The sequence below is a fragment of the Gobius niger genome, assembly GCF_951799975.1.
Source record: "Gobius niger genome assembly, chromosome: 6".
NCBI classification, from domain to species: Eukaryota; Metazoa; Chordata; class Actinopteri; order Gobiiformes; family Gobiidae; genus Gobius; species Gobius niger.
The window spans coordinates 40,417,234-40,443,176 of record NC_136857.1 but is presented as its reverse complement, the minus strand read 5'-3'; the positions used below and the strand labels follow the sequence as shown (position 1 = coordinate 40,443,176).

General features: G+C 42.6%; 1 protein-coding gene across 1 annotated transcript in view; it reads left to right on the top strand.

Annotated features, from left to right (window-relative positions):
• mast2 (microtubule associated serine/threonine kinase 2) overlaps window positions 1–25,943 on the top strand; it is a gene marked incomplete at its 3' end in the record, with an annotated part of 78,805 nt that overhangs the window by 3,096 nt on the left and 49,766 nt on the right. The window contains exons 2-4 of the mRNA XM_079559066.1: window positions 12,015–12,132; window positions 14,550–14,704; window positions 20,709–20,740. Of these exons, the coding sequence (XP_079415192.1) occupies window positions 12,015–12,132; window positions 14,550–14,704; window positions 20,709–20,740 (305 nt within the window). The remainder of the gene's footprint in view (window positions 1–12,014; window positions 12,133–14,549; window positions 14,705–20,708; window positions 20,741–25,943) is intronic.

Here is a 25,943-nt window from a genome sequence, read left to right as displayed (position 1 = left end):
GGTTTAGGTCTTTGTTAGTCTGGTTTAGGTCTGTGTTAGTCTGGTTTAGGTCTGTGTTAGTCTGGTTTAGGTCTGTGTTAGTCTGGTTTAGGTCTTTGTTAGTCTGGTTTAGGTCTGTGTTAGTCTGTGTTAGTCTGTGTTAGTCTGGTTTAGGTCTGTGTTAGTCTGTGTTAGTCTGGTTTAGGTCTGTGTTAGTCTGGTTTAGGTCTGTGTTAGTCTGGTTTAGGTCTGTGTTAGTCTGGTTTAGTCTGGTTTAGGTCTGGTTTAGTTTGGTTTAGGTCTGTGTTAGTCTGGTTTAGGTCTGTGTTAGTCTGGTTTAGGTCTGTGTTAGTCTGGTTTAGGTCTGTGTTAGTCTGTGTTAGTCTGGTTTAGGTCTGTGTTAGTCTGTGTTAGTCTGGTTTAGGTCTGTGTTAGTCTGGTTTAGGTCTGTGTTAGTCTGTGTTAGTCTGTGTTAGTCTGTGTTAGTCTGGTTTAGGTCTGTGTTAGTCTGGTTTAGGTCTGTGTTAGTCTGTGTTAGTCTGGTTTAGGTCTGTGTTAGTCTGGTTTAGGTCTGTGTTAGTCTGGTTTAGGTCTGTGTTAGTCTGGTTTAGGTCTGTGTTAGTCTGGTTTAGTCTGGTTTAGGTCTGTGTTAGTCTGTGTTAGTCTGGTTTAGGTCTGTGTTAGTCTGGTTTAGGTCTGTGTTAGTCTGGTTTAGTCTGGTTTAGGTCTGTGTTAGTCTGTGTTAGTCTGGTTTAGGCCTGTGTTAGTCTGGTTTAGTCTGTGTTAGTCTGGTTTAGGTCTGTGTTAGTCTGTGTTAGTCTGGTTTAGTCTGGTTTAGGTCTGTGTTAGTCTGGTTTAGGTCTGTGTTAGTCTGGTTTAGTCTGGTTTAGGTCTGTGTTAGTCTGGTTTAGTCTGGTTTAGGTCTGTGTTAGTCTGGTTTAGTCTGGTTTAGGTCTGTGTTAGTCTGGTTTAGTCTGGTTTAGGTCTGTGTTAGTCTGGTTTAGGTCTGTGTTAGTCTGGTTTAGGTCTGTGTTAGTCTGGTTTAGGTCTGTGTTAGTCTGGTTTAGGTCTGTGTTAGTCTGGTTTAGTCTGGTTTAGGTCTGTGTTAGTCTGTGTTAGTCTGGTTTAGGTCTGTGTTAGTCTGGTTTAGGTCTGTGTTAGTCTGTGTTAGTCTGTGTTAGTCTGGTTTAGTCTGGTTTAGGTCTGTGTTAGTCTGGTTTAGGTCTGTGTTAGTCTGGTTTAGGTCTGTGTTAGTCTGGTTTAGGTCTGTGTTAGTCTGGTTTAGGTCTGTGTTAGTCTGGTTTAGGTCTGTGTTAGTCTGGTTTAGTCTGGTTTAGGTCTGTGTTTGTCTGTGTTAGTCTGGTTTAGGTCTGTGTTAGTCTGGTTTAGGTCTGTGTTAGTCTGGTATAGTCTGGTTTAGGTCTGTGTTAGTCTGGTTTAGGTCTGTGTTAGTCTGGTTTAGGTCTGTGTTAGTCTGTGTTAGTCTGGTTTAGGTCTGTGTTAGTCTGGTTTAGGTCTGTGTTAGTCTGGTTTAGGTCTGTGTTAGTCTGTGTTAGTCTGGTTTAGGTCTGTGTTAGTCTGGTTTAGTCTGGTTTAGTCTGGTTTAGGTCTGTGTTAGTCTGGTTTAGTCTGGTTTAGTCTGGTTTAGTCTGGTTTAGGTCTGTGTCAGTCTGTGTTAGTCTGGTTTAGTCTGGTTTAGTCTGGTTTAGGTCTGTGTTAGTCTGGTTTAGGTCTGTGTTAGTCTGTGTTAGTCTGGTTTAGGTCTGTGTTAGTCTGGTTTAGGTCTGTGTTAGTCTGGTTTAGGTCTTTGTTAGTCTGTGTTAGTCTGGTTTAGGTCTGTGTTAGTCTGGTTTAGGTCTTTGTTAGTCTGGTTTAGGTCTGTGTTAGTCTGGTTTAGGTCTGTGTTAGTCTGGTTTAGGTCTGTGTTAGTCTGTGTTAGTCTGTGTTAGTCTGGTTTAGGTCTTTGTTAGTCTGGTTTAGTCTGGTTTAGGTCTGTGTTAGTCTGGTTTAGGTCTTTGTTAGTCTGGTTTAGGTCTGTGTTAGTCTGGTTTAGGTCTGTGTTAGTCTGGTTTAGGCCTGTGTTAGTCTGTGTTAGTCTGTGTTAGTCTGGTTTAGGTCTTTGTTAGTCTGGTTTAGTCTGGTTTAGGTCTGTGTTAGTCTGGTTTAGGTCTGTGTTAGTCTGGTTTAGGTCTTTGTTAGTCTGGTTTAGTCTGGTTTAGGTCTGTGTTAGTCTGGTTTAGGTCTGTGTTAGTCTGGTTTAGGTCTGTGTTAGTCTGGTTTAGGTCTTTGTTAGTCTGGTTTAGGTCTGTGTTAGTCTGTGTTAGTCTGTGTTAGTCTGGTTTAGGTCTGTGTTAGTCTGTGTTAGTCTGGTTTAGGTCTGTGTTAGTCTGGTTTAGGTCTGTGTTAGTCTGGTTTAGGTCTGTGTTAGTCTGGTTTAGGTCTGTGTTAGTCTGTGTTAGTCTGGTTTAGGTCTGTGTTAGTCTGTGTTAGTCTGGTTTAGGTCTGTGTTAGTCTGGTTTAGGTCTGTGTTAGTCTGTGTTAGTCTGTGTTAGTCTGGTTTAGGTCTGTGTTAGTCTGTGTTAGTCTGTGTTAGTCTGGTTTAGGTCTGTGTTAGTCTGGTTTAGGTCTGTGTTAGTCTGTGTTAGTCTGTGTTAGTCTGGTTTAGGTCTGTGTTAGTCTGTGTTAGTCTGTGTTAGTCTGGTTTAGGTCTGTGTTAGTCTGGTTTAGGTCTGTGTTAGTCTGGTTTAGGTCTGTGTTAGTCTGGTTTAGGTCTGTGTTAGTCTGTGTTAGTCTGGTTTAGGTCTGTGTTAGTCTGGTTTAGGTCTGTGTTAGTCTGATTTAGGTCTGTGTTAGTCTGTGTTAGTCTGTGTTAGTCTGTGTTAGTCTGGTTTAGGTCTGTGTTAGTCTGGTTTAGGTCTGTGTTAGTCTGGTTTAGGTCTGGTTTAGGTCTGTGTTAGTCTGGTTTAGGTCTGTGTTAGTCTGGGTTTAGGTCTGGTTTAGTCTGGTTTAGGTCAGTGTTAGTCTGGTTTAGTCTGGTTTAGGTCTGTGTTAGTCTGGTTTAGGTCTGTGTTAGTCTGGTTTAGGTCTGTGTTAGTCTGGTTTAGTCTGGTTTAGGTCTGTGTTAGTCTGGTTTAGGTCTGTGTTAGTCTGGTTTAGTCTGGTTTAGGTCTGTGTTAGTCTGGTTTAGGTCTGTGTTAGTCTGGTTTAGGTCTGTGTTAGTCTTTGTTAGTCTGGTTTAGGTCTGTGTTAGTCTGGTTTAGGTCTTTGTTAGTCTGGTTTAGGTCTGTGTTAGTCTGGTTTAGTCTGGTTTAGGTCTGTGTTAGTCTGGTTTAGGTCTTTGTTAGTCTGGTTTAGTCTGGTTTAGGTCTGTGTTAGTCTGGTTTAGGTCTGTGTTAGTCTGGTTTAGGTCTGTGTTAGTCTGGTTTAGGTCTGGTTTAGGTCTGGTTTAGGTCTTTGTTAGTCTGGTTTAGTCTGGTTTAGGTCTGTGTTAGTCTGGTTAAGGTCTGTGTTAGTCTGGTTTAGGTCTTTGTTAGTCTGGTTTAGTCTGGTTTATGTCTGTGTTAGTCTGGTTTAGGTCTTTGTTAGTCTGGTTTAGTCTGGTTTAGGTCTGGTTTAGTCTGGTTTAGGTCTTTGTTAGTCTGGTTTAGTCTGGTTTAGGTCTGTGTTAGTCTGGTTTAGGTCTGTGTTAGTCTGGTTTAGGTCTTTGTTAGTCTGGTTTAGTCTGGTTTAGGTCTGTGTTAGTTTGGTTTAGGTCTGTGTTAGTCTGGTTTAGGTCTGTGTTAGTCTGGTTTAGGTCTGTGTTAGTCTGGTTTAGGTCTGTGTTAGTCTGGTTTAAGTCTGTGTTAGTCTGGTTTAGGTCTTTGTTAGTCTGGTTTAGGTCTGGTTTAGTCTGGTTTAGTCTGGTTTAGGTCTGTGTTAGTCTGGTTTAGGTCTGTGTTAGTCTGGTTTAGGTCTGTGTTAGTCTGGTTTAGGTCTGGTTTAGTCTGGTTTAGTCTGGTTTAGGTCTGTGTTAGTCTGGTTTAGGTCTGTGTTAGTCTGGTTTAGGTCTGTGTTAGTCTGGTTTAAGTCTGTGTTAGTCTGGTTTAGGTCTTTGTTAGTCTGGTATAGTCTGGTTTAGGTCTTTGTTAGTCTGGTTTAGTCTGGTTTAGGTCTGTGTTAGTCTGGTTTAGGTCTTTGTTAGTCTGGTATAGTCTGGTTTAGGTCTGTGTTAGTCTGGTATTGGTCTGTGTTAGTGTGGTTTAGGTCTTTGTTAGTCTGGTTTAGTCTGGTTTAGGTCTGTGTTAGTCTGGTTTATGTCTTTGTTAGTCTGGTTTAGTCTGGTTTAGGTCTGTGTTAGTCTGGTTTAGGTCTTTGTTAGTCTGGTTTAGGTCTGTGTTAGTCTGGTTTAGGTCTGTGTTAGTCTGGTTTAGGTCTGTGTTAGTCTGGTTTAGGTCTTTGTTAGTCTGGTATAGTCTGGTTTAGGTCTTTGTTATTCTGGTATAGTCTGGTTTAGGTCTGTGTTAGTCTGGTTTAGGTCTTTGTTAGTCTGGTATAGTCTGGTTTAGGTCTGTGTTAGTCTGGTTTAGGTCTTTGTTAGTCTGGTATAGTCTGGTTTAGGTCTGTGTTAGTCTGGTATTGGTCTGTGTTAGTGTGGTTTAGGTCTTTGTTAGTCTGGTTTAGTCTGGTTTAGGTCTGTGTTAGTCTGGTTTATGTCTTTGTTAGTCTGGTTTAGTCTGGTTTAGGTCTGTGTTAGTCTGGTTTAGGTCTTTGTTAGTCTGGTTTAGGTCTTTGTTAGTCTGGTATAGTCTGGTTTAGGTCTGTGTTAGTCTGGTATTGGTCTGTGTTAGTGTGGTTTAGGTCTTTGTTAGTCTGGTTTAGTCTGGTTTAGGTCTGTGTTAGTCTGGTTTATGTCTTTGTTAGTCTGGTTTAGTCTGGTTTAGGTCTGTGTTAGTCTGGTTTAGGTCTTTGTTAGTCTGGTTTAGGTCTGTGTTAGTCTGGTTTAGGTCTGTGTTAGTCTGGTTTAGGTCTGTGTTAGTCTGGTTTAGGTCTTTGTTAGTCTGGTATAGTCTGGTTTAGGTCTGTGTTAGTCTGGTTTAGGTCTTTGTTAGTCTGGTTTAGTCTGGTTTAGGTCTGTGTTAGTCTGGTTTAGGTCTTTGTTAGTCTGGTTTAGTCTGGTTTAGGTCTGGTTTAGTCTGGTTTAGTCTGGTTTAGTCTGGTTTAGTCTGGTTTAGGTCTGGTTTAGGTCTGGTTTAGTCTGGTTTAGTCTGGTTTAGTCTGTGTTAGTCTGGTTTAGTCTGGTTTAGTCTGGTTTAGGTCTGTGTTAGTCTGTGTTAGTCTGGTTTAGGTCTGTGTTAGTCTGGTTTAGGTCTGTGTTAGTCTGGTTTAGTCTGGTTTAGTCTGGTTTAGGTCTGGTTTAGTCTGGTTTAGTCTGGTTTAGTCTGGTTTAGTCTGGTTTAGTCTGGTTTAGTCTGGTTTAGTCTGGTTTAGGTCTGGTTTAGTCTGGTTTAGTCTGGTTTAGTCTGGTTTAGGTCTGGTTTAGTCTGGTTTAGTCTGGTTTAGTCTGGTTTAGTCTGGTTTAGGTCTGGTTTAGTCTGGTTTAGGTCTGGTTTAGTCTGGTTTAGTCTGGTTTAGTCTGGTTTAGGTCTGGTTGGTCTCAGGCCTCGTGTCTCACAGAAGCTGCTCCTGGTGGATCATTAACCAGGACCTGCCTCTGTTTGTCTGAGACTCTGACCTGCAGTAACTCCTCACAGGAAACACCTGAGCCGTCAGGCGGCTTTACCCAAATCTGAGAGAACCTTTCAAAATAAAACACTCTCCTGAACCTACAGGCGGCTTTACCCAAATCTGAGAGAACCCGTCACAATAAAACACACTCAACCTTCAGGCGGCTTTACCCTAATCTGAGAGAACCCGTCACAATAAAACACCCTCAACCTTCAGGCGGCTTTACCCTAATCTGAGAGAACCCGTCACAATAAAACACCCTCAACCTTCAGGCGGCTTTACCCTAATCTGAGAGAACCCGTCACAATAAAACACCCTCAACCTTCAGGCGGCTTTACCCTAATCTGAGAGAACCCGTCACAATAAAACACCCTCAACCTTCAGGCGGCTTTACCCAAATCTGAGAGAACCCGTCACAATAAAACACCCTCCTGAGCCTGCAGGCGGCTTTACCCAAATCTGAGAGAACCCGTCACAATAAAACACCCTCCTGAGCCTCCAGGCGGCTTTACCCAAATCTGAGAGAACCCGTCACAATAAAACACCCTCAACCTTCAGGCGGCTTTACCCAAATCTGAGAGAACCCGTCACAATAAAACACTCTCCTGAGCCTGCAGGCGGCTTTACCCAAATCTGAGAGAACCCGTCAAAATAAAACAATCTAAGAGCAACAAGTAACACAAAAAATGATGAAAGTGAGATGAAAAAGAACGAGTCCGTGACGACAACACGCGACAACCCACGGAAAAACCTCAGTTAGATCAGTTTTGTAGGTCTTAGCTTTCAAATGAAGTGTTCCTCTGGCCTAATGTCTGTAAGGACTAAGGTTAAAGCTCCTGGACGACTGAGACTAAAGCTCCTGGACGACTGAGACTAAAGCTCCTGGACGACTGAGACTAAAGCTCCTGGACGACTGAGACTAAAGCTCCTGGACGACTGAGGTTAAAGCTCCTGGACGACTGAGACTAAAGCTCCTGGACGACTGAGACTAAAGCTCCTGGACGACTGAGACTAAAGCTCCTGGACGACTGAGGCTAAAGCTCCTGGACGACTGAGGTTAAAGCTCCTGGACGACTGAGACTAAAGCTCCTGGACGACTGAGACTAAAGCTCCTGGACGACTGAGACTAAAGCTCCTGGACGACTGAGGTTAAAGCTCCTGGACGACTGAGGCTAAAGCTCCTGGACGACTGAGGCTAAAGCTCCTGGACGACTGAGACTAAAGCTCCTGGACGACTGAGGTTAAAGCTCCTGGACGACTGAGACTAAAGCTCCTGGACGACTGAGACTAAAGCTCCTGGACGACTGAGACTAAAGCTCCTGGACGACTGAGACTAAAGCTCCTGGACGACTGAGACTAAAGTTCCTGGACGACTGAGACTAAAGCTCCTGGACGACTGAGACTAAAGCTCCTGGACGACTGAGACTAAAGCTCCTGGACGACTGAGGCTAAAGCTCCTGGACGACTGAGGTTAAAGCTCCTGGACGACTGAGGCTAAAGCTCCTGGACGACTGAGGTTAAAGCTCCTGGACGACTGAGGTTAAAGCTCCTGGACGACTGAGACTAAAGCTCCTGGACGACTGAGACTAAAGCTCCTGGACGACTGAGGTTAACGCTCCTGGACGACTGAGACTAAAGCTCCTGGACGACTGAGACTAAAGCTCCTGGACGACTGAGACTAAAGCTCCTGGACGACTGAGACTAAAGCTCCTGGACGACTGAGACTAAAGCTCCTGGACGACTGAGACTAAAGCTCCTGGACGACTGAGGTTAACGCTCCTGGACGACTGAGACTAAAGCTCCTGGACGACTGAGACTAAAGCTCCTGGACGACTGAGACTAAAGCTCCTGGACGACTGAGACTAAAGCTCCTGGACGACTGAGACTAAAGCTCCTGGACGACTGAGGTTAACGCTCCTGGACGACTGAGACTAAAGCTCCTGGACGACTGAGACTAAAGCTCCTGGACGACTGAGGCTAAAGCTCCTGGACGACTGAGGTTAAAGCTCCTGGACGACTGAGGCTAAAGCTCCTGGACGACTGAGACTAAAGCTCCTGGACGACTGAGACTAAAGCTCCTGGACGACTGAGACTAAAGCTCCTGGACGACTGAGACTAAAGCTCCTGGACGACTGAGACTAAAGCTCCTGGACGACTGAGGCTAAAGCTCCTGGACGACTGAGACTAAAGCTCCTGGACGACTGAGACTAAAGCCCCTGGACGACTGAGACTAAAGCTCCTGGACGACTGAGACTAAAGCTCCTGGACGACTGAGACTAAAGCTCCTGGACGACTGAGACTAAAGCTCCTGGACGACTGAGGCTAAAGCTCCTGGACGACTGAGACTAAAGCTCCTGGACGACTGAGACTAAAGCTCCTGGACGACTGAGGCTAAAGCTCCTGGACGACTGAGACTAAAGCTCCTGGACGACTGAGACTAAAGCTCCTGGACGACTGAGGTTAAAGCTCCTGGACGACTGAGACTAAAGCTCCTGGACGACTGAGGTTAAAGCTCCTGGACGACTGAGACTAAAGCTCCTGGACGACTGAGACTAAAGCTCCTGGACGACTGAGACTAAAGCTCCTGGACGACTGAGACTAAAGCTCCTGGACGACTGAGACTAAAGCTCCTGGACGACTGAGACTAAAGCTCCTGGACGACTGAGACTAAAGCTCCTGGACGACTGAGACTAAAGCTCCTGGACGGCTGAGGCTAAAGCTCCTGGACGACTGAGACTAAAGCTCCTGGACGACTGAGACTAAAGCTCCTGGACGACTGAGGCTAAAGCTCCTGGACGACTGAGACTAAAGCTCCTGGACGACTGAGGTTAAAGCTCCTGGACGACTGAGGTTAAAGCTCCTGGACGACTGAGAGCAGCTGTTTGACTCTAACTTGAGGAATGTGACAAGAACCAACGTGTTTCAGAGTTTCATCAGCTCAGACACGACTGTTACTGCAGACACTACTACTACTACTACTGCTACTACTGCTACTACTACTACTACTACTACTACTGCTACTACTGCTACTACTACTACTACTACTACTACTGCTACAAAAGTATTATATAGTATTATATAGTATTATATAGTATTATATAGTAATATGTAGTATTATATAGTATTATATAGTATTATATAGTATTATATAGTAATATGTAGTATTATATAGTATTATATAGTATTATATAGTATTATATAGTATTATAATGTAGTGTTATATAGTATTATATAGTATTATATAGTATTATATAGTATTATATAGTATTATATAGTATTATATAGTATTATAATGTAGTGTTATATAGTATTATATAGTATTATACAGTATTATATAGTATTATATAGTATTATAATGTAGTATTATATAGTATTATATAGTATTATATAGTATTATATAGTATTATATAGTATTATAATGTAGTGTTATATAGTATTATATAGTATTATATAGTATTATGTAGTATTATATAGTATTATATAGTATTATATAGTATTATATAGTATTATGTAGTATTATATAGTATTATATAGTATTATATAGTATTATATAGTATTATGTAGTATTATATAGTATTATATAGTATTATATAGTATTATATAGTATTACTAATATCACAGTCTGAGCTTTAACACACGAGCGCTGAAAGAAAATAGACTCTATGTCATTATTACTACAGGATTTTGTGGCATGAATATGAAAGTATATATTTGAAAATATATATTGAAGTATATATATTGAAGTATATATATTGAAGTACATATATTAAAGTATATATATTGAAGTACATATATTGAAGTACATATATTGAAGTACATATATTGAAGTACATATATTGAAGTACATATATTGAAGTATATATATTGAAGTACATATATTAAAGTACATATATTGAAGTACATATATTGAAGTACATATATTGAAGTATATATATTAAAGTACATATATTGAAGTATATATATTAAAGTACATATATTGAAGTACATATATTGAAGTATATATATTAAAGTACATATATTGAAGTACATATATTGAAGTACATATATTGAAGTATATATATTAAAGTACATATATTGAAGTACATATATTGAAGTACATATATTGAAGTATATATATTGAAGTACATATATTGAAGTACATATATTAAAGTATATATATTGAAGTACATATATTGAAGTACATATATTGAAGTACATATATTGAAGTACATATATTGAAGTACATATATTGAAGTATATATATTGAAGTACATATATTGAAGTATATATATTGAAGTACATATATTGAAGTATATATATTGAAGTACATATATTGAAGTACATATATTGAAGTACATATATTGAAGTATATATATTGAAGTATATATATTGAAGTACATATATTGAAGTATATATATTGAAGTACATATATTGAAGTACATATATTGAAGTACATATATTGAAGTACATATATTGAAGTACATATATTGAAGTACATATATTGAAGTATATATATTGAAGTACATATATTGAAGTACATATATTGAAGTATATATATTGAAGTACATATATTGAAGTATATATATTGAAGTATATATATTGAAGTACATATATTGAAGTATATATATTGAAGTATATATATTGAAGTATATATATTGAAGTACATATATTGAAGTACATATATTGAAGTACATATATTGAAGTACATATATTGAAGTACATATATTGAAGTATATATATTGAAGTATATATATTGAAGTACATATATTGAAGTACATATATTAAAGTATATATATTGAAGTACATATATTAAAGTATATATATTGAAGTACATATATTAAAGTACATATATTGAAGTACATATATTGAAGTACATATATTGAAGTATATATATTGAAGTATATATATTGAAGTACATATATTGAAGTACATATATTGAAGTACATATATTGAAGTACATATATTGAAGTATATATATTGAAGTATATATATTGAAGTACATATATTAAAGTACATATATTGAAGTACATATATTGAAGTACATATATTGAAGTACATATATTGAAGTACATATATTGAAGTATATATATTGAAGTACATATATTAAAGTACATATATTGAAGTACATATATTGAAGTACATATATTGAAGTATATATATTAAAGTACATATATTGAAGTACATATATTGAAGTACATATATTGAAGTATATATATTAAAGTACATATATTGAAGTACATATATTGAAGTACATATATTGAAGTATATATATTAAAGTACATATATTGAAGTATATATAATGAAGTACATATATTGAAGTACATATATTAAAGTATATATATTGAAGTACATATATTGAAGTACATATATTGAAGTACATATATTGAAGTACATATATTAAAGTATATATATTAAAGTATATATATTGAAAGTACATATATTGAAGTACATATATTGAAGTACATATATTGAAGTACATATATTGAAGTACATATATTGAAGTATATATATTAAAGTACATATAATGAAGTACATATATTGAAGTACATATAATAAAGTATATATATTGAAGTACATATATTAAAGTACATATATTGAAGTACATATATTGAAGTACATATATTAAAGTATATATATTGAAAGTACATATATTGAAGTACATATATTGAAGTATATATTGAAGTACATATATTGAAGTACATATATTAAAGTATATATATTGAAAGTACATATATTAAAGTATATATATTGAAAGTACATATATTGAAGTACATATATTGAAGTACATATATTGAACGATATATATTGAAGTATATATATTGAAGTACATATATTGAAGTACATATATTGAAGTACATATATTAAAGTACATATATTGAAGTATATATATTGAAGTACATATATTGAAGTACATTTATTGAAGTACATATATTGAAGTACATATATTAAAGTACATATATTAAAGTACATATATTGAAGTATATATATTGAAGTATATATATTGAAGTACATATATTGAAGTACATATATTGAAGTACATATATTAAAGTACATATATTGAAGTACATATATTAAAGTGTATATATATTGAAGTACATATATTGAAGTACATATATTAAAGTACATATATTGAAGTACATATATTGAAGTATATATATTGAAGTACATATATTGAAGTATATATATTGAAGTATATATATTAAAGTACATATATTGAAGTACATATATTAAAGTGTATATATATTGAAGTACATATATTGAAGTACATATATTAAAGTACATATATTGAAGTACATATATTGAAGTACATATATTGAAGTACATATATTGAAGTATAAGTATTGTGTTTTCAGAGAGAGTCGTTGCCGCTGCTCTACAGGAAGTTGAGTAACCCGGACCTGTCGCCGTCGGCCGCCAGAACCAAACTGAGCCGACAGCTGAGCCACGACGAGAGAGGCCCCGGCATGACCGGTAAGACCCGGACCGGGACCCGGACCGGGACCAGACCAGGACCAGGACTGAGACCCGGACCAGGACCAGACCAGGACTGAGACCAGGACTGAGACCAGGACTGAGACCAGGACCAGGACTGAGACCAGGACTGAGACCAGGACCTGGACTGAGACCAGGACCAGGACTGAGACCAGGACCAGGACTGAGACCAGGACTGAGACCAGGACCAGGACTGAGACCAGGACTGAGACCAGGACTGAGACCAGGACTGAGACCAGGACTGAGACCAGGACCAGGACCCGGACTGAGACCAGGACTGAGACCAGGACTGAGACTAGGACTGAGACCAGGACTGAGACCAGGACCAGGACTGAGACCAGGACCAGGACCAGGACTGAGACCAGGACTGAGACCAGGACCAGGACTGAGACCAGGACCAGGACTGAGACCAGGACTGAGACCAGGACCCGGACTGAGACCAGGACTGAGACCAGGACTGAGACTAGGACTGAGACCAGGACTGAGACCAGGACTGAGACTAGGACTGAGACCAGGACTGAGACCAGGACTGAGACCAGGACTGAGACTAGGACTGAGACCAGGACTGAGACCAGGACTGAGACCAGGACTGAGACCCGGTCCAAGACTGAGTTTCTCCAGTTTGGCTTTACCCAAATCTAAAAGCTTCTTGGAAAAAAATGGTCAAAATAGCAACACAAAGTTCGGATCAGTTTTGTCGGCCTTAGCTTTCAAATGAGGCCTTCGATATTTGCTCTCCGGTCGAAAAGCTTTTAGATTTGGGTAAACCTGAACTGGTGTAACTACAGTGTCTCCAGTGTCGCTATCCTTGTAGTCAGCATCCTTGTATTGATTATTGTTGTAGTCACTGTCCTTGTAATCACTATCTTTGTTGTCATGTTCCTTGTAGTTAGACATGTTTACATTGTAGTGAATCACATGTTTGTTGAAGTGTTGTATGTAAATGTTACTCTCCTTGTAGTGACACATGTATTTGTATGTAAATGTTACTCTCCTTGTAGTGACATATATTTGTATGTAAATGTTACTCTCTTTGTAGTGACATATATTTGTATGTAAATGTTACTCTCCTTGTAGTGACATATATTTGTATGTAAATGTTACTCTCCTTGTAGTGACACATGTATTTGTATGTAAATGTTACTCTCCTTGTAGTGACACATGTATTTGTATGTAAATGTTACTCTCCTTGTAGTGACATATATTTGTATGTAAATGTTACTCTCTTTGTAGTGACATATATTTGTATGTAAATGTTACTCTCCTTGTAGTGACATATATTTGTATGTAAATGTTACTCTCCTTGTAGTGACACATGTATTTGTATGTAAATGTTACTCTCCTTGTAGTGACACATGTATTTGTATGTAAATGTTACTCTCCTTGTAGTGACACATGTATTTGTATGTAAATGTTACTCTCCTTGTAGTGACACATGTATTTGTATGTAAATGTTGCTCTCCTTGTAGTGACACATATATTTGTATGTAAATGTTACTCTCCTTGTAGTGACACATATTTGTATGTAAATGTTACTCTCCTTGTAGTGACACATATATTTGTATGTAAATGTTACTCTCCTTGTAGTGACACATATATTTGTATGTAAATGTTACTCTCCTTGTAGTGACACATGTATTTGTATGTAAATGTTACTCTCCTTGTAGTGACACATATATTTGTATGTAAATGTTACTCTCCTTGTAGTGACACATGTATTTGTATGTAAATGTTACTCTCCTTGTAGTGACACATGTATTTGTATGTAAATGTTACTCTCCTTGTAGTGACATATATATTTGTATGTAAATGTTGCTCTCCTTGTAGTGACACATGTATGTAAATGTTACTCTCCTTGTAGTGACACATATATTTGTATGTAAATGTTACTCTCCTTGTAGTGACACATGTATTTGTATGTAAATGTTACTCTCCTTGTAGTGACACATGTATTTGTATGTAAATGTTACTCTCCTTGTAGTGACACGTGTATTTGTATGTAAATGTTACTCTCCTTGTAGTGACACATATATTTGTATGTAAATGTTACTCTCCTTGTAGTGACACGTGTATTTGTATGTAAATGTTACTCTCCTTGTAGTGACACATATATTTGTATGTAAATGTTACTCTCCTTGTAGTGACACATGTATGTAAATGTTACTCTCCTTGTAGTGACACATGTATTTGTATGTAAATGTTACTCTCCTTGTAGTGACACATGTATTTGTATGTAAATGTTACTCTCCTTGTAGTGACACATATATTTGTATGTAAATGTTGCTCTCCTTGTAGTGACACATATATTTGTATGTAAATGTTACTCTCCTTGTAGTGACACATGTATTTGTATGTAAATGTTACTCTCCTTGTAGTGACACATGTGTTTGCTGTAGGGAAGCAGCTGCTGCCTCTCTCCGGGAGCGTCCACGCGGCGCTGGGCTCGGGCCCCGCGGCGGCCCCCGGGCCGGGGTCTGGACAGTCAGAGGGAGACCTGCTGAGGATGAGAGGACACGCCCTGGGCCAGAGCGCCCCCTCCCTGTCAGCCGTGGTGAGCTCAGTATTAATGCTTTATGAACCAGCAGGGGGCGGTGCAGCTCCTGTACGGTCACCATGGAAACGCACATCCCATAATAACAATGAACACACATCCCATAATAATAATGAACACACATCCCATAATAATAATGAACACACATCCCATAATAATAATGAACACTCATCCGCTCTGAGTCTTTACCTCAGTCACAGGTTCAATGTCTCTCCTTCCTGTGTGCCGCGCTCCCATTGGCCGACAGCACAGAGGAGCGTGCACGAGAGCAGTGCACGAGAGCAGTGCACGAGAGCAGTGCACGAGGGGAGTGCACGAGAGCAGTGCACGAGAGCAGTGCACGAGAGCAGTGCACGAGAGCAGTGCACGAGAGCAGGAGGAACAACAGACGACCGGACCGGCAGAAACGCTGTGTGGATTTCTCTCATTTATGGATCATCGAGACCATGTGGATTTATCTGTGAGGGCAAATACTGCAGTACTTCCATCTGAGTACTGCAGTACTTAAAGCAGTGTTTAGAGCAGTATATGCAGTAGTGTTTGCTGTTACTTATATTAGGAGTATTGGATTTTTAAAGCAGTATTTGCAGTAGTATTCTCTGATGTAAAAGTATTCCTCCTGTGATTGAGTACACAGAAGTGATGCAGTTCTGCAGGATTGCGTGTCGTGGTAGTAGAAGTATTTAATGAAGTACTCGCAGTATAGTAAAGTACTACTCTTTGTAAACACAAACTGTTTCGCCTCGAACCGTGAAACGCGGAGCAGCTGCTGTCGCTCAGAGATGGACAAAGGCGTTTCCACGGCAACGGCCAAGAGAACGGGACCCAAGTCTCTCCGAGCCCCGTGTACTGCGAATACTGCCCCGCGTACTGCGAATACTGCCCCGCGTACTGCAAATACTGCCCCGCGTACTGCGAATACTCCTGCCCAGTGTGTAAAGTGTGGGCATGAGGGCGGGCTGTAGGGGGCGCTCTGCAGGAGGAGATGGACGCCTCCGGGCTGCGGCGCCGCCGGGGGCTGCAGGTGAGGACCACAGGGAAACTCCCACCTTTTCTCCAGTTCAGCTTTACCCAAATCTGAAAGCTTCTCGACTGTCGGCCAGTGTAATGCCTCATTTGAAAGCTAAGACCCTCAAAACTGATCCAAGATCTTCCGTTGTCGTCACTTATTCGCTGTATTTTTGTTGCTTTTTTATGCTCTTTCTTAGAGGTCGACCGATTTGGGTTTTTCTTTGGCCGATACAAATGTTTGGTTTATAATAATATAATATAATATAATATAATATAATATAATATAATATAATATAGTATAATATAATATAATATAATATAATATAATATAATATAATATAGTATAATATAATATAATATAATATAAGCTATAATATAGCTTTAGCATGCTGCCGATAGCTTTAGCATGCTGCCGATAGCTTTAGCATGCTGCCGATAGCTTTAGCATGCTGCCGATAGCTCTAGCATGCTGCCGATAGCTTTAGCATGCTGCCGATAGCTTTAGCATGCTGCCGATAGCTTTAGCATGCTGCCGATAGCTTTAGCATGCTGTTGCTAGTCCTGGCATGAATGAATTTAAAATGAGAGGCAGCATGACACCTAGATCAGCCGATATTGTAAAATCCCAATATATCAGCCGGCCGATTTATCGAGCTCTCCTTTTTGCTGGGTTTTCTTCCTCAGTTGCGTCTGTTTTTTGTGAAGAAGCTGTTAGATTTCCGTAGATTGGACCTGGAGATAAAGTTTCAGTTTCCGTTTGTGGCTGAAATCTGAACCTAAAGCTTTGTCCTGCTGTGACGTCTCCATCAGGTCCATCAGAGAGCCAGGCTAATGTCATCAGGACTGCATTAGGCCAGGACACGGGGGGGGGGGGGGGAGGGAGAGGAGGGGGGGGGGGGGGAGGGAGAGGAGGGGGGGGGGAGAGAGGAGGGAGGGGGGGGAGAGAGAGGAGGGAGGAAAGTGATACTCCTGACTGTTTCATATATCATGAAATATCTTTTTCCAAATATGTCATGAATAAACACTGTGCCTCTGATTTCAATAGAAAAACGGACATATTTCAGTTTGGTCAGAAAATGGAAAAATAACAAAATTATCTCAAGTAGCTTAAAATAAGAGTTATTTTCCACATTTGAAGGCGAGATGCTGCAGCGTGTTTTTAATGTCAAGCTTTTGGTCCAGTTCACTCTCCAACATCGACCGGTGTATCGGGCCGATATTTGTGTGTCTTTAAATATCGGCTCTTGGACGATCTAATGCCGATTAAAGCCGACATCTCCGGAACCAAAGGTTTATACCTTTTCAGAGAGCTCAGTTTCCAAATGAGTCTGGCACTACAGCGCCCTCTGCTGGACACGTGTGGTACTACAGTGTCTTCTGCTGGACATGTGTGGTACTACAGTGTCCTCTGTTAGACATGTGTGGTACTACAGTGTCCTCTGTTAGACATGTGTGGTACTACAGTGTCCTCTGCTGGACATGTGTGGTACTACAGTGTCCTCATTTGAACATGTGTGGTACTACAGTGTCCTCTGTTAGACATGTGTGGTACTACAGTGTCCTCTGCTGGACATGTGTGGTACTACAGTGTCCTCTGTTAGACATGTGTGGTACTACAGTGTCCTCTGCTGGACATGTGTGGTACTACAGTGTCCTCTGCTGGACATGTGTGGTACTACAGTGTCCTCTGCTGGACATGTGTGGTACTACAGTGTCCTCTGCTGGACGTTTGTGGTACTACAGTGTCCTCTGCTGGACATGTGTGGTACTACAGTGTCCTCTGCTGGACATGTGTGGTACTACAGTGTCCTCTGCTGGACGTTTGTGGTACTACAGTGTCCTCTGCTGGACATGTGTGGTACTACAGCGCCCTCTGCTGGACATGTGTGGTACTACAGTGTCCTCTGCTGGACATGTGTGGTACTACAGTGTCCTCTGCTGGACGTTTGTGGTACTACAGCACCCTCTGCTGGACATGTGTGGTACTACAGTGTCTTCTGCTGGACATGTGTGGTACTACAGTGTCCTCTGCTGGACATGTGTGGTACTACAGTGTCCTCTGCTGGACATGTGTGGTACTACAGCGTCCTCTGCTGGACATGTGTGGTACTACAGTGTCCTCTGCTGGACATGTGTGGTACTACAGTGTCCTCTGCTGGACATGTGTGGTACTACAGTGTCCTCATTTGAACATATGTGGTACTACAGTGTTCTCTGCTGGACATGTGTGGTACTACAGCGTCCTCTGCTGGACATGTGTGGTACTACAGTGTCCTCTGCTGGACATGTGTGGTACTACAGTGTCCTCTGCTGGACATGTGTGGTACTACAGCGTCCTCTGCTGGACATGTGTGGTACTACAGTGTCCTCTGCTGGACATGTGTGGTACTACAGTGTCCTCTGCTGGACATGTGTGGTACTACAGTGTCCTCTGCTGGACATGTGTGGTACTACAGTGTCCTCTGCTGGACATGTGTGGTACTACAGTGTCCTCTGCTGGACATGTGTGGTACTACAGTGTCCCCTTTTGAACATGTGTGGTACTACAGTGTCCTCTGCTGGACATGTGTGGTACTACAGTGTCCTCTGCTGGACATGTGTGGTACTACAGTGTCCCCTTTTGAACATGTGTGGTACTACAGTGTCCTCTGCTGGACATGTGTGGTACTACAGTGTCCTCTGCTGGACGTGTGTGGTACTACAGTGTCCTCTGCTCGACATGTGTGGTACTGCAGTGTCCTCTGCTGGACGTGTGTGGTACTACAGTGTCCTCTGCTCGACATGTGTGGTACTACAGTGTCCTCTGCTCGACATGTGTGGTACTAAAGTGTCCTCTGCTGGACATGTGTGGTACTACAGTGTCCTCTGCTGGACATGTGTGGTACTACAGTGTCCTCTGCTGGACATGTGTGGTACTACAGTGTCCTCTGCTGGACATGTGTGGTACTACAGCGTCCTCTGCTGGACATGTGTGGTACTACAGTGTCCTCTGCTGGACATGTGTGGTACTACAGTGTCCTCTGTTAGACATGTGTGGTACTACAGTGTCCTCTGCTGGACATGTGTGGTACTACAGTGTCCTCTGCTGGACATGTGTGGTACTACAGTGTCCTCTGCTCGACATGTGTGGTACTACAGTGTCCTCTGCTGGACATGTGTGGTACTACAGTGTCCTCATTTGAACGTGTGTGGTACTGCAGTGTCCTCTGCTGGACGTGTGTGGTACTACAGTGTCCTCTGCTGGACATGTGTGGTACTACAGTGTCCTCTGCTCGACATGTGTGGTACTACAGTGTCCTCTGCTCGACATGTGTGGTACTACAGTGTCCTCTGCTGGACGTGTGTGGTACTACAGTGTCCTCTGCTGGACGTGTGTGGTACTACAGTGTCCTCTGCTGGACGTGTGTGGTACTACAGTGTCCTCTGCTGGACATGTGTGGTACTACAGTGCCCTCTGTTGGACATGTGTGGTACTACAGTGTCCTCTGCTGGACATGTGTGGTACTACAGTGTCCTCTGCTGGACATGTGTGGTACTACAGTGTCCTCTGCTGGACATGTGTGGTACTACAGTGTCCTCTGCTGGACGTTTGTGGTACTACAGCGCCCTCTGCTGGACATGTGTGGTACTAGTGTCCCCTGTCGAACATATGTGGTACTACAGTGTCCTCTGCTGGACATGTGTGGTACTACAGTGTCCTCTGTTGAACATGTGTGGTACTACAGTGTCCTCTGCTGGACATGTGTGGTACTACAGTGTCCTCTGCTGGACATGTGTGGTACTGCAGTGTCCTCTGCTGGACATGTGTGGTACTACAGCGCCCTCTGCTGGACATGTGTGGTACTACAGTGTCCTCTGCTGGACGTGTGTGGTACTAAAGTGTCCTCTGCTGGACATGTGTGGTACTACAGTGTCCTCTGCTGGACGTTTGTGGTACTACAGCGCCCTCTGCTGGACATGTGTGGTACTAGTGTCCCCTGTCGAACATATGTGGTACTACAGCGCCCTCTGCTGGACATGTGTGGTACTACAGTGTCCTCTGCTGAACATGTGTGGTACTACAGTGTCCTCTGCTGGACATGTGTGGTACTACAGTGTCCTCTGCTGGACATGTGTGGTACTACAGTGTCCTCTGCTGGACGGTTGTGGTACTACAGCGCCCTCTGCTGGACATATGTGGTACTACAGTGTCCCCTGTCGAACGTGTGTGGTACTACAGTGTCCTCTGCTGGACATGTGTGGTACTACAGTGTCCCCTGTCGAACGTGTGTGGTACTACAGTGTCCTCTGCTGAACATGTGTGGTACTACAGTGTCCTCTGCTGGACATGTGTGGTACTACAGTGTCCTCTGCTGGACATGTGTGGTACTACAGTGTCCTCTGCTGGACGGTTGTGGTACTACAGCGCCCTCTGCTGGACATATGTGGTACTACAGTGTCCCCTGTCGAACGTGTGTGGTACTACAGTGTCCTCTGTTAGACATGTGTGGTACTACAGTGTCCTCTGCTGGACATGTGTGGTACTACAGTGTCCCCTGTCGAACGTGTGTGGTACTACAGTGTCCTCTGTTGAACATGTGTGGTACTACAGCGTCCTCTGCTGGACATGTGTGGTACTACAGCGTCCTCTGCTGGACATGTGTGGTACTACAGTGTCCTCTGCTCGACATGTGTGGTACTACAGTGTCCTCTGCTGGAAATGTTTGGTACTACAGTGTCCTCTGCTCGACATATGTGGTACTACAGTGTCCTCTGCTCGACATGTGTGGTACTACAGCGTCCTCTGCTGGACATGTGTGGTACTACAGCGTCCTCTGCTGGACATGTGTGGTACTACAGTGTCCTCTGCTGGACATGTGTGGTACTACAGTGTCCTCTGTTAGACGTGTGTGGTACTACAGCGTCCTCTGCTGGACATGTGTGGTACTACAGTGTCCTCTGCTGGACATGTGTGGTACTGACCAGAGTCTGACCTTTATCGTCTGTTTTGCAGAAGGAGCTGAGTTTGCCGCGTCGAGGAAGTTTGTGAGTATTTCTCTATTTCCCACAATCCTCTCTGCCCTTTACCCAGCATGCACTACACTTCAGTTTGGACAGAACGATGCCTTCCTGTGAACAAACTTTACTCAAACATCAATGTCCAAAAACACCTTTGCACTTTATCCAGAGAGAGCTCGTTAGCGCCCCCTGCTGAAACAATGGCTCGCCGTAATATTACATTTCAAAACAAAAACCAAACCAGAGCAGAAGGAGCCACAGCCCGAAAGATCTGAGCTGGACCTCCAGCTCTGAAACGGAAGCTGGATCACAGATGTGTCTCCTGGACCCCCTGGACTCCTCACTGAGGCTCACTGAGGCTCACTGAGGTTCACTGAGGTTCACTGAGGTTCACTGAGGTTCACTGAGGCTCACTGAGGCTCACTGAACCTCAGTGAGGTTCACTGAGCCTCAGACTGAGGTTCACTGAGGTTCACTGAGGCTCACTGAGGCTCACTGAGGTTCACTGAGGTTCACTGAGGCTCACTGAGGCTCACTGAACCTCAGTGAGGTTCACTGAGCCTCAGACTGAGGTTCACTGAGGTTCACTGAGGCTCACTGAGGCTCACTGAACCTCAGTGAGGTTCACTGAGCCTCAGACTGAGGTTCACTGAGGTTCACTGAGGTTCACTGAGGCTCATTGAGGCTCACTGAGGCCAGGGCAGCAGCTGAGGCTCCTATTTATAACCACACACTATCACTGCATTGTTCTGCTCTGAGCCTCAGACCGGGGCCAGACCAGGGCCAGACCAGGGCTAGACCGAGGTCAGACCGGGGCCAGACCAGGGCCAGACCAGGCCCAGACTGTGGCCAGACCGGGGCTAGACTGTGGCCAGACCGGGGCAATTCATTTTCATCAGGGGCCACATAAGAAGCTTGACTTGAGTCGGAACCGCACCAACAATAGCTCAGCCTGATCCTGCTCACCTCCGTGTGTTCTAATGTGTTCTAATGTGTTCTAATGTGTTCTAATGTGTTCTAATGTGTTCTAATGTGTTCTAATGTGTTCTAATGGCTGAAACCTGCTGTTGTTTAGTACGACTGTTGTTTTCTGTAAACGTTTCTCCACGTCCTGCACGTGTGCGTCCTTATTCAGCTCACTCAGCGTCTGATCCTCGTTAATGAAGCTCCTCTGCTCCACAGCAGGGTCTCCAAGTTCCCTGGGGAGGGTCTCGCGGGGGTTCATTAAGAAAAGCTCCAACATTAAACAAAAACAACATTTTGATTGGGAAAATACTATTGAGGAAACTGTTTTCAATAAATGAAAAACAATGAGCCTGACAGGACTGGAGCTTCATAAAAACGGCTTAAAGGGGGGGCAAGCTTTCCATCCTGTTATTCTGTCACTCCCTCATTAAAAACATGGCTGAAGTGTTGCCTTGGCACATTCACATATTTTTGAGTAATCTGTAAAAACTCTGATGGCGGCCATTTTAGGGATAGGTTTGCCTGAGTCCTCCTAGGAACGCCCCCACCTCCTGGAGACGCCTCCGAGCTTTGGTCACCAGCCGAGTAACCAACCACTGGAGCTTTCTGGTCATTTCTTAAAAACATCATAACTCCGCACAGGAATGGGCGAGAGATGTACTTTTTTTGACATACTTGAATTTCTGCCCTACAAGTCGTGGGCCGGACTGAATCATCTCACGGGCCGGATGTGGCCCGCGGGCCGTATTTTGCCCAGGTCTGCTCTGGACTATAGGGCTGTTTTAGTTTCCTGTGGTCCAGACTGGAAGACCTGCTGAAAGGCCCATGTGAGGGTTGAGTCCGGCCTCCTGAATATGGATCTGAAAGTAGCCGGTCTGTGAGCGGCTCTTTTTGAGTCCGGCCTCTTGAATATAGATCTGAAAGTAGCCGGTCTGTGAGCGGCTCTTTTTGAGTCCAGCCTCTTGAATATGGATCTGAAAGTAGCCGGTCTGTGAGCGGCTCTTTTTGAGTCCAGCCTCTTGAATGTGGATCTGAAAGTAGCCGGTCTGTGAGCGGCTCTTTTTGAGTCCGGCCTCCTGAATATGGATCTGAAAGTAGCCGGTCTGTGAGCGGCTCTTTTTGGAGTCCGGCCTCCTGAATATAGATCTGAAAGTAGCCGGTCTGTGAGCGGCTCTTTTTGAGTCCAGCCTCTTGAATGTGGATCTGAAAGTAGCCGGTCTGTGAGCGGCTCTTTTTGAGTCCGGCCTCCTGAATGTGGATCTGAAAGTAGCCGGTCTGTGAGCGGCTCTTTTTGACTTAATGACTTTATTAAATCATCCCTAACCTGACACTAATGAAACACCAGCTCCGTCCGGTCGAACATCTGTGACGTTTTAACCACATTTTCCTCTGAGTGAGAAGCACATGACGCTCTCAGTTGCCCAGAGTCACAGGTTCGTCTCCTCTCGCCCTGGGACGCTCTGCCCCCCCCCCCCCCCCCCCCCATTCATAATCTGTTCATAAAAAACAGATTTTCTAAAAATATGAATCGATTTGACCGACTCCAGTTTCCCCAGGCTTTGTCCCGTCCTGTTTATATCATTCCCATCATTAACATATGACCAGAGGAGGTTTAGTGGCCACTCCTCCCCCTCTCCTCTGACTCCTCCCCCTCTCCTCTGGCTCCTCCCACTCCCCTCAGGCTCCTCCCCCTCTGAGTTATTCTCGGCTCTGGTTAAGCCTCTGCCTCAGACTCTTCCAGGAACCACAGAGTACAGAGCCTCATCCTGGGGCTCTGGCCCAGAGGGCGGTCCTGGTGGTCCTGGAGGTCCTCCCGGGGGATGGAGCTCAGACTTTACCCAGGATTACTGCCCTGTTTCTGGGCACAGCCGTCGTTAGAGTCCCCTCTGGGTCTGGTTGTCTGACACAGACTTTACACCAGAGAAAGGCCCATCTCCTGGGCCTGGAGAGCGCCCCCTGTGGGAGTGAGGTGGATTATCTCCTGGGCCTGGAGAGCGCCCCCTGTGGGATTCTCTCTGAGGATGAAGCGGAGGAGAGGGGGCGGAGCCTCTCACCTGCGTCTGCAGTAAGAACCCTCTCCTCTTTGATACATTTGTGTAGATGTTTGAACCCGTGTTCCCGGCGCTGCGTTCCAGACTAATGAGTTTGGATTTGATTATGTGAAAAAGGAAACTCGTGAAGCTCAGAGGGAAAGAACGAAACAAACTTTTGAATGAAAGGTTTAAAGGAATAGGCCACCGTTTTTACATACTGAGATATGTTCTTACCTAACCTTAGCCGAGTTAATACATCCCCGTCTGGTCTTTGTCCGTGCGCTCACACATACGCAGCCTCTCCCACATGTCACATAGCTCCAAAAAAGCTCATGATAGAAGCTACCAAGCTCTTCCACGTGTTCCCTATTTAAATAAAGTTACGTGAAGTGTTTTCAGGCGAAGTATATTTACACAGAAATGTAACATGTGGATTTTATAAGCAGATAAAAAGGGGAACTATATTGTGAGGCGTAATGATACGAGGAGTAAAACGTCCGCGCAGTAACTCCTAAAGGTTATTGACGGAAGTGAGCGGGGAAGTCTTTAAAACTGTCCAGAGTCTTAGACTCAGATGTTGCTTCTAAACAATGATTTAATGAAACAAAAACGAGCTGAAACTCACGATCCTCCGACACGAAGCCGAAGAGCGAGTCGATGGAGGAAATGTTAGCTTTAAATGAGTCTGCACATTTGAAAGCTAAGAACCTCCAGAGTTCACTGCTTTTTCGTGTCCAGAGCTGGGACTGAGGAGCCGTTCCATTATTTCTGATTCTAAAATAAGTGTCGTCTGGAACCAGAAACAGGATCATAATGTGGGAGAAATGTGGGAGTATTAGTATAATGTTATAACTCTGTCCCTATACGTAAATAACTCTGTTAGCATGACTGTCATTAGCATTAGCCATGGTTTATACGTAAATAACTCAGTGCAGCGTCCGTTAGCACGACTGTCATTAGCATGAGCCATGTTTTATAAAAAACCCTGGACCAACAGGAGCAAAACTGAAAAAAAAGTTTCTCTTTTCAGACGCCAGAAAGACAAAGTTTACCAGTTTACCATTTTACCGGTTTACCGGTTTACCAGTTTACCAATTTACCAGTTTACCGGTTTACCGGTTTACCAGTTTACCAGTTTACCAATTTACCAATTTACCGGTTTACCAGTTTACCAATTTACCAGTTTACCGGTTTACCGGTTTACCAGTTTACCAGTTTACCAGTTTACCAGTTTACCAATTTACCGTTTTACCGTTTTACCGGTTTACCAGTTTACCAGTTTACCAGTTTACCGGTTTACCGGTTTACCAGTTTACCGGTTTACCAGTTTACCGTTTTACCGTTTTACCGGTTTACCAGTTTACCAGTTTACCAATTTACCAATTTACCGGTTTACCAGTTTACCAGTTTACCAATTTACCGGTTTACCAGTTTACCAATTTACCAATTTACCGGTTTACCAGTTTACCAGTTTACCAATTTACCGGTTTACCAGTTTACCGGTTTACCAGTTTACCGGTTTACCAGTTTACCAGTTTACCAGTTTACCAATTTACCGTTTTACCGTTTTACCGGTTTACCAGTTTACCAGTTTACCAATTTACCGTTTTACCGTTTTACCGTTTTACCAGTTTACCGTTTTACCGTTTTACCGGTTTACCAGTTTACCGTTTTACCGTTTTACCGTTTTACCGGTTTACCGTTTTACCGTTTTACCAGTTTACCGTTTTACCGTTTTACCGGTTTACCGTTTTACCGTTTTACCAGTTTACCGTTTTACCAGTTTACCGTTTTACCGGTTTACCGTTTTACCAGTTTACCAATTTACCGTTTTACCGGTTTACCGTTTTACCGTTTTACCAGTTTACCGTTTTACCAGTTTACCGTTTTACCGTTTTACCGGTTTACCGTTTTACCGTTTTACCAGTTTACCGTTTTACCAGTTTACCAATTTACCGTTTTACCGTTTTACCGGTTTACCAGTTTACCAATTTACCGTTTTACCGTTTTACCGTTTTACCGTTTTACCGTTTTACCAGTTTACCGTTTTACCGGTTTACCGGTTTACCGGTTTACCAATTTACCGTTTTACCGTTTTACCGTTTTACCGTTTTACCGTTTTACCGGTTTACCGGTTTACCGTTTTACCGTTTTACCGTTTTACCGTTTTACCGGTTTACCGTTTTACCGTTTTACCGTTTTACCGGTTTACCGGTTTACCAGTTTACCAA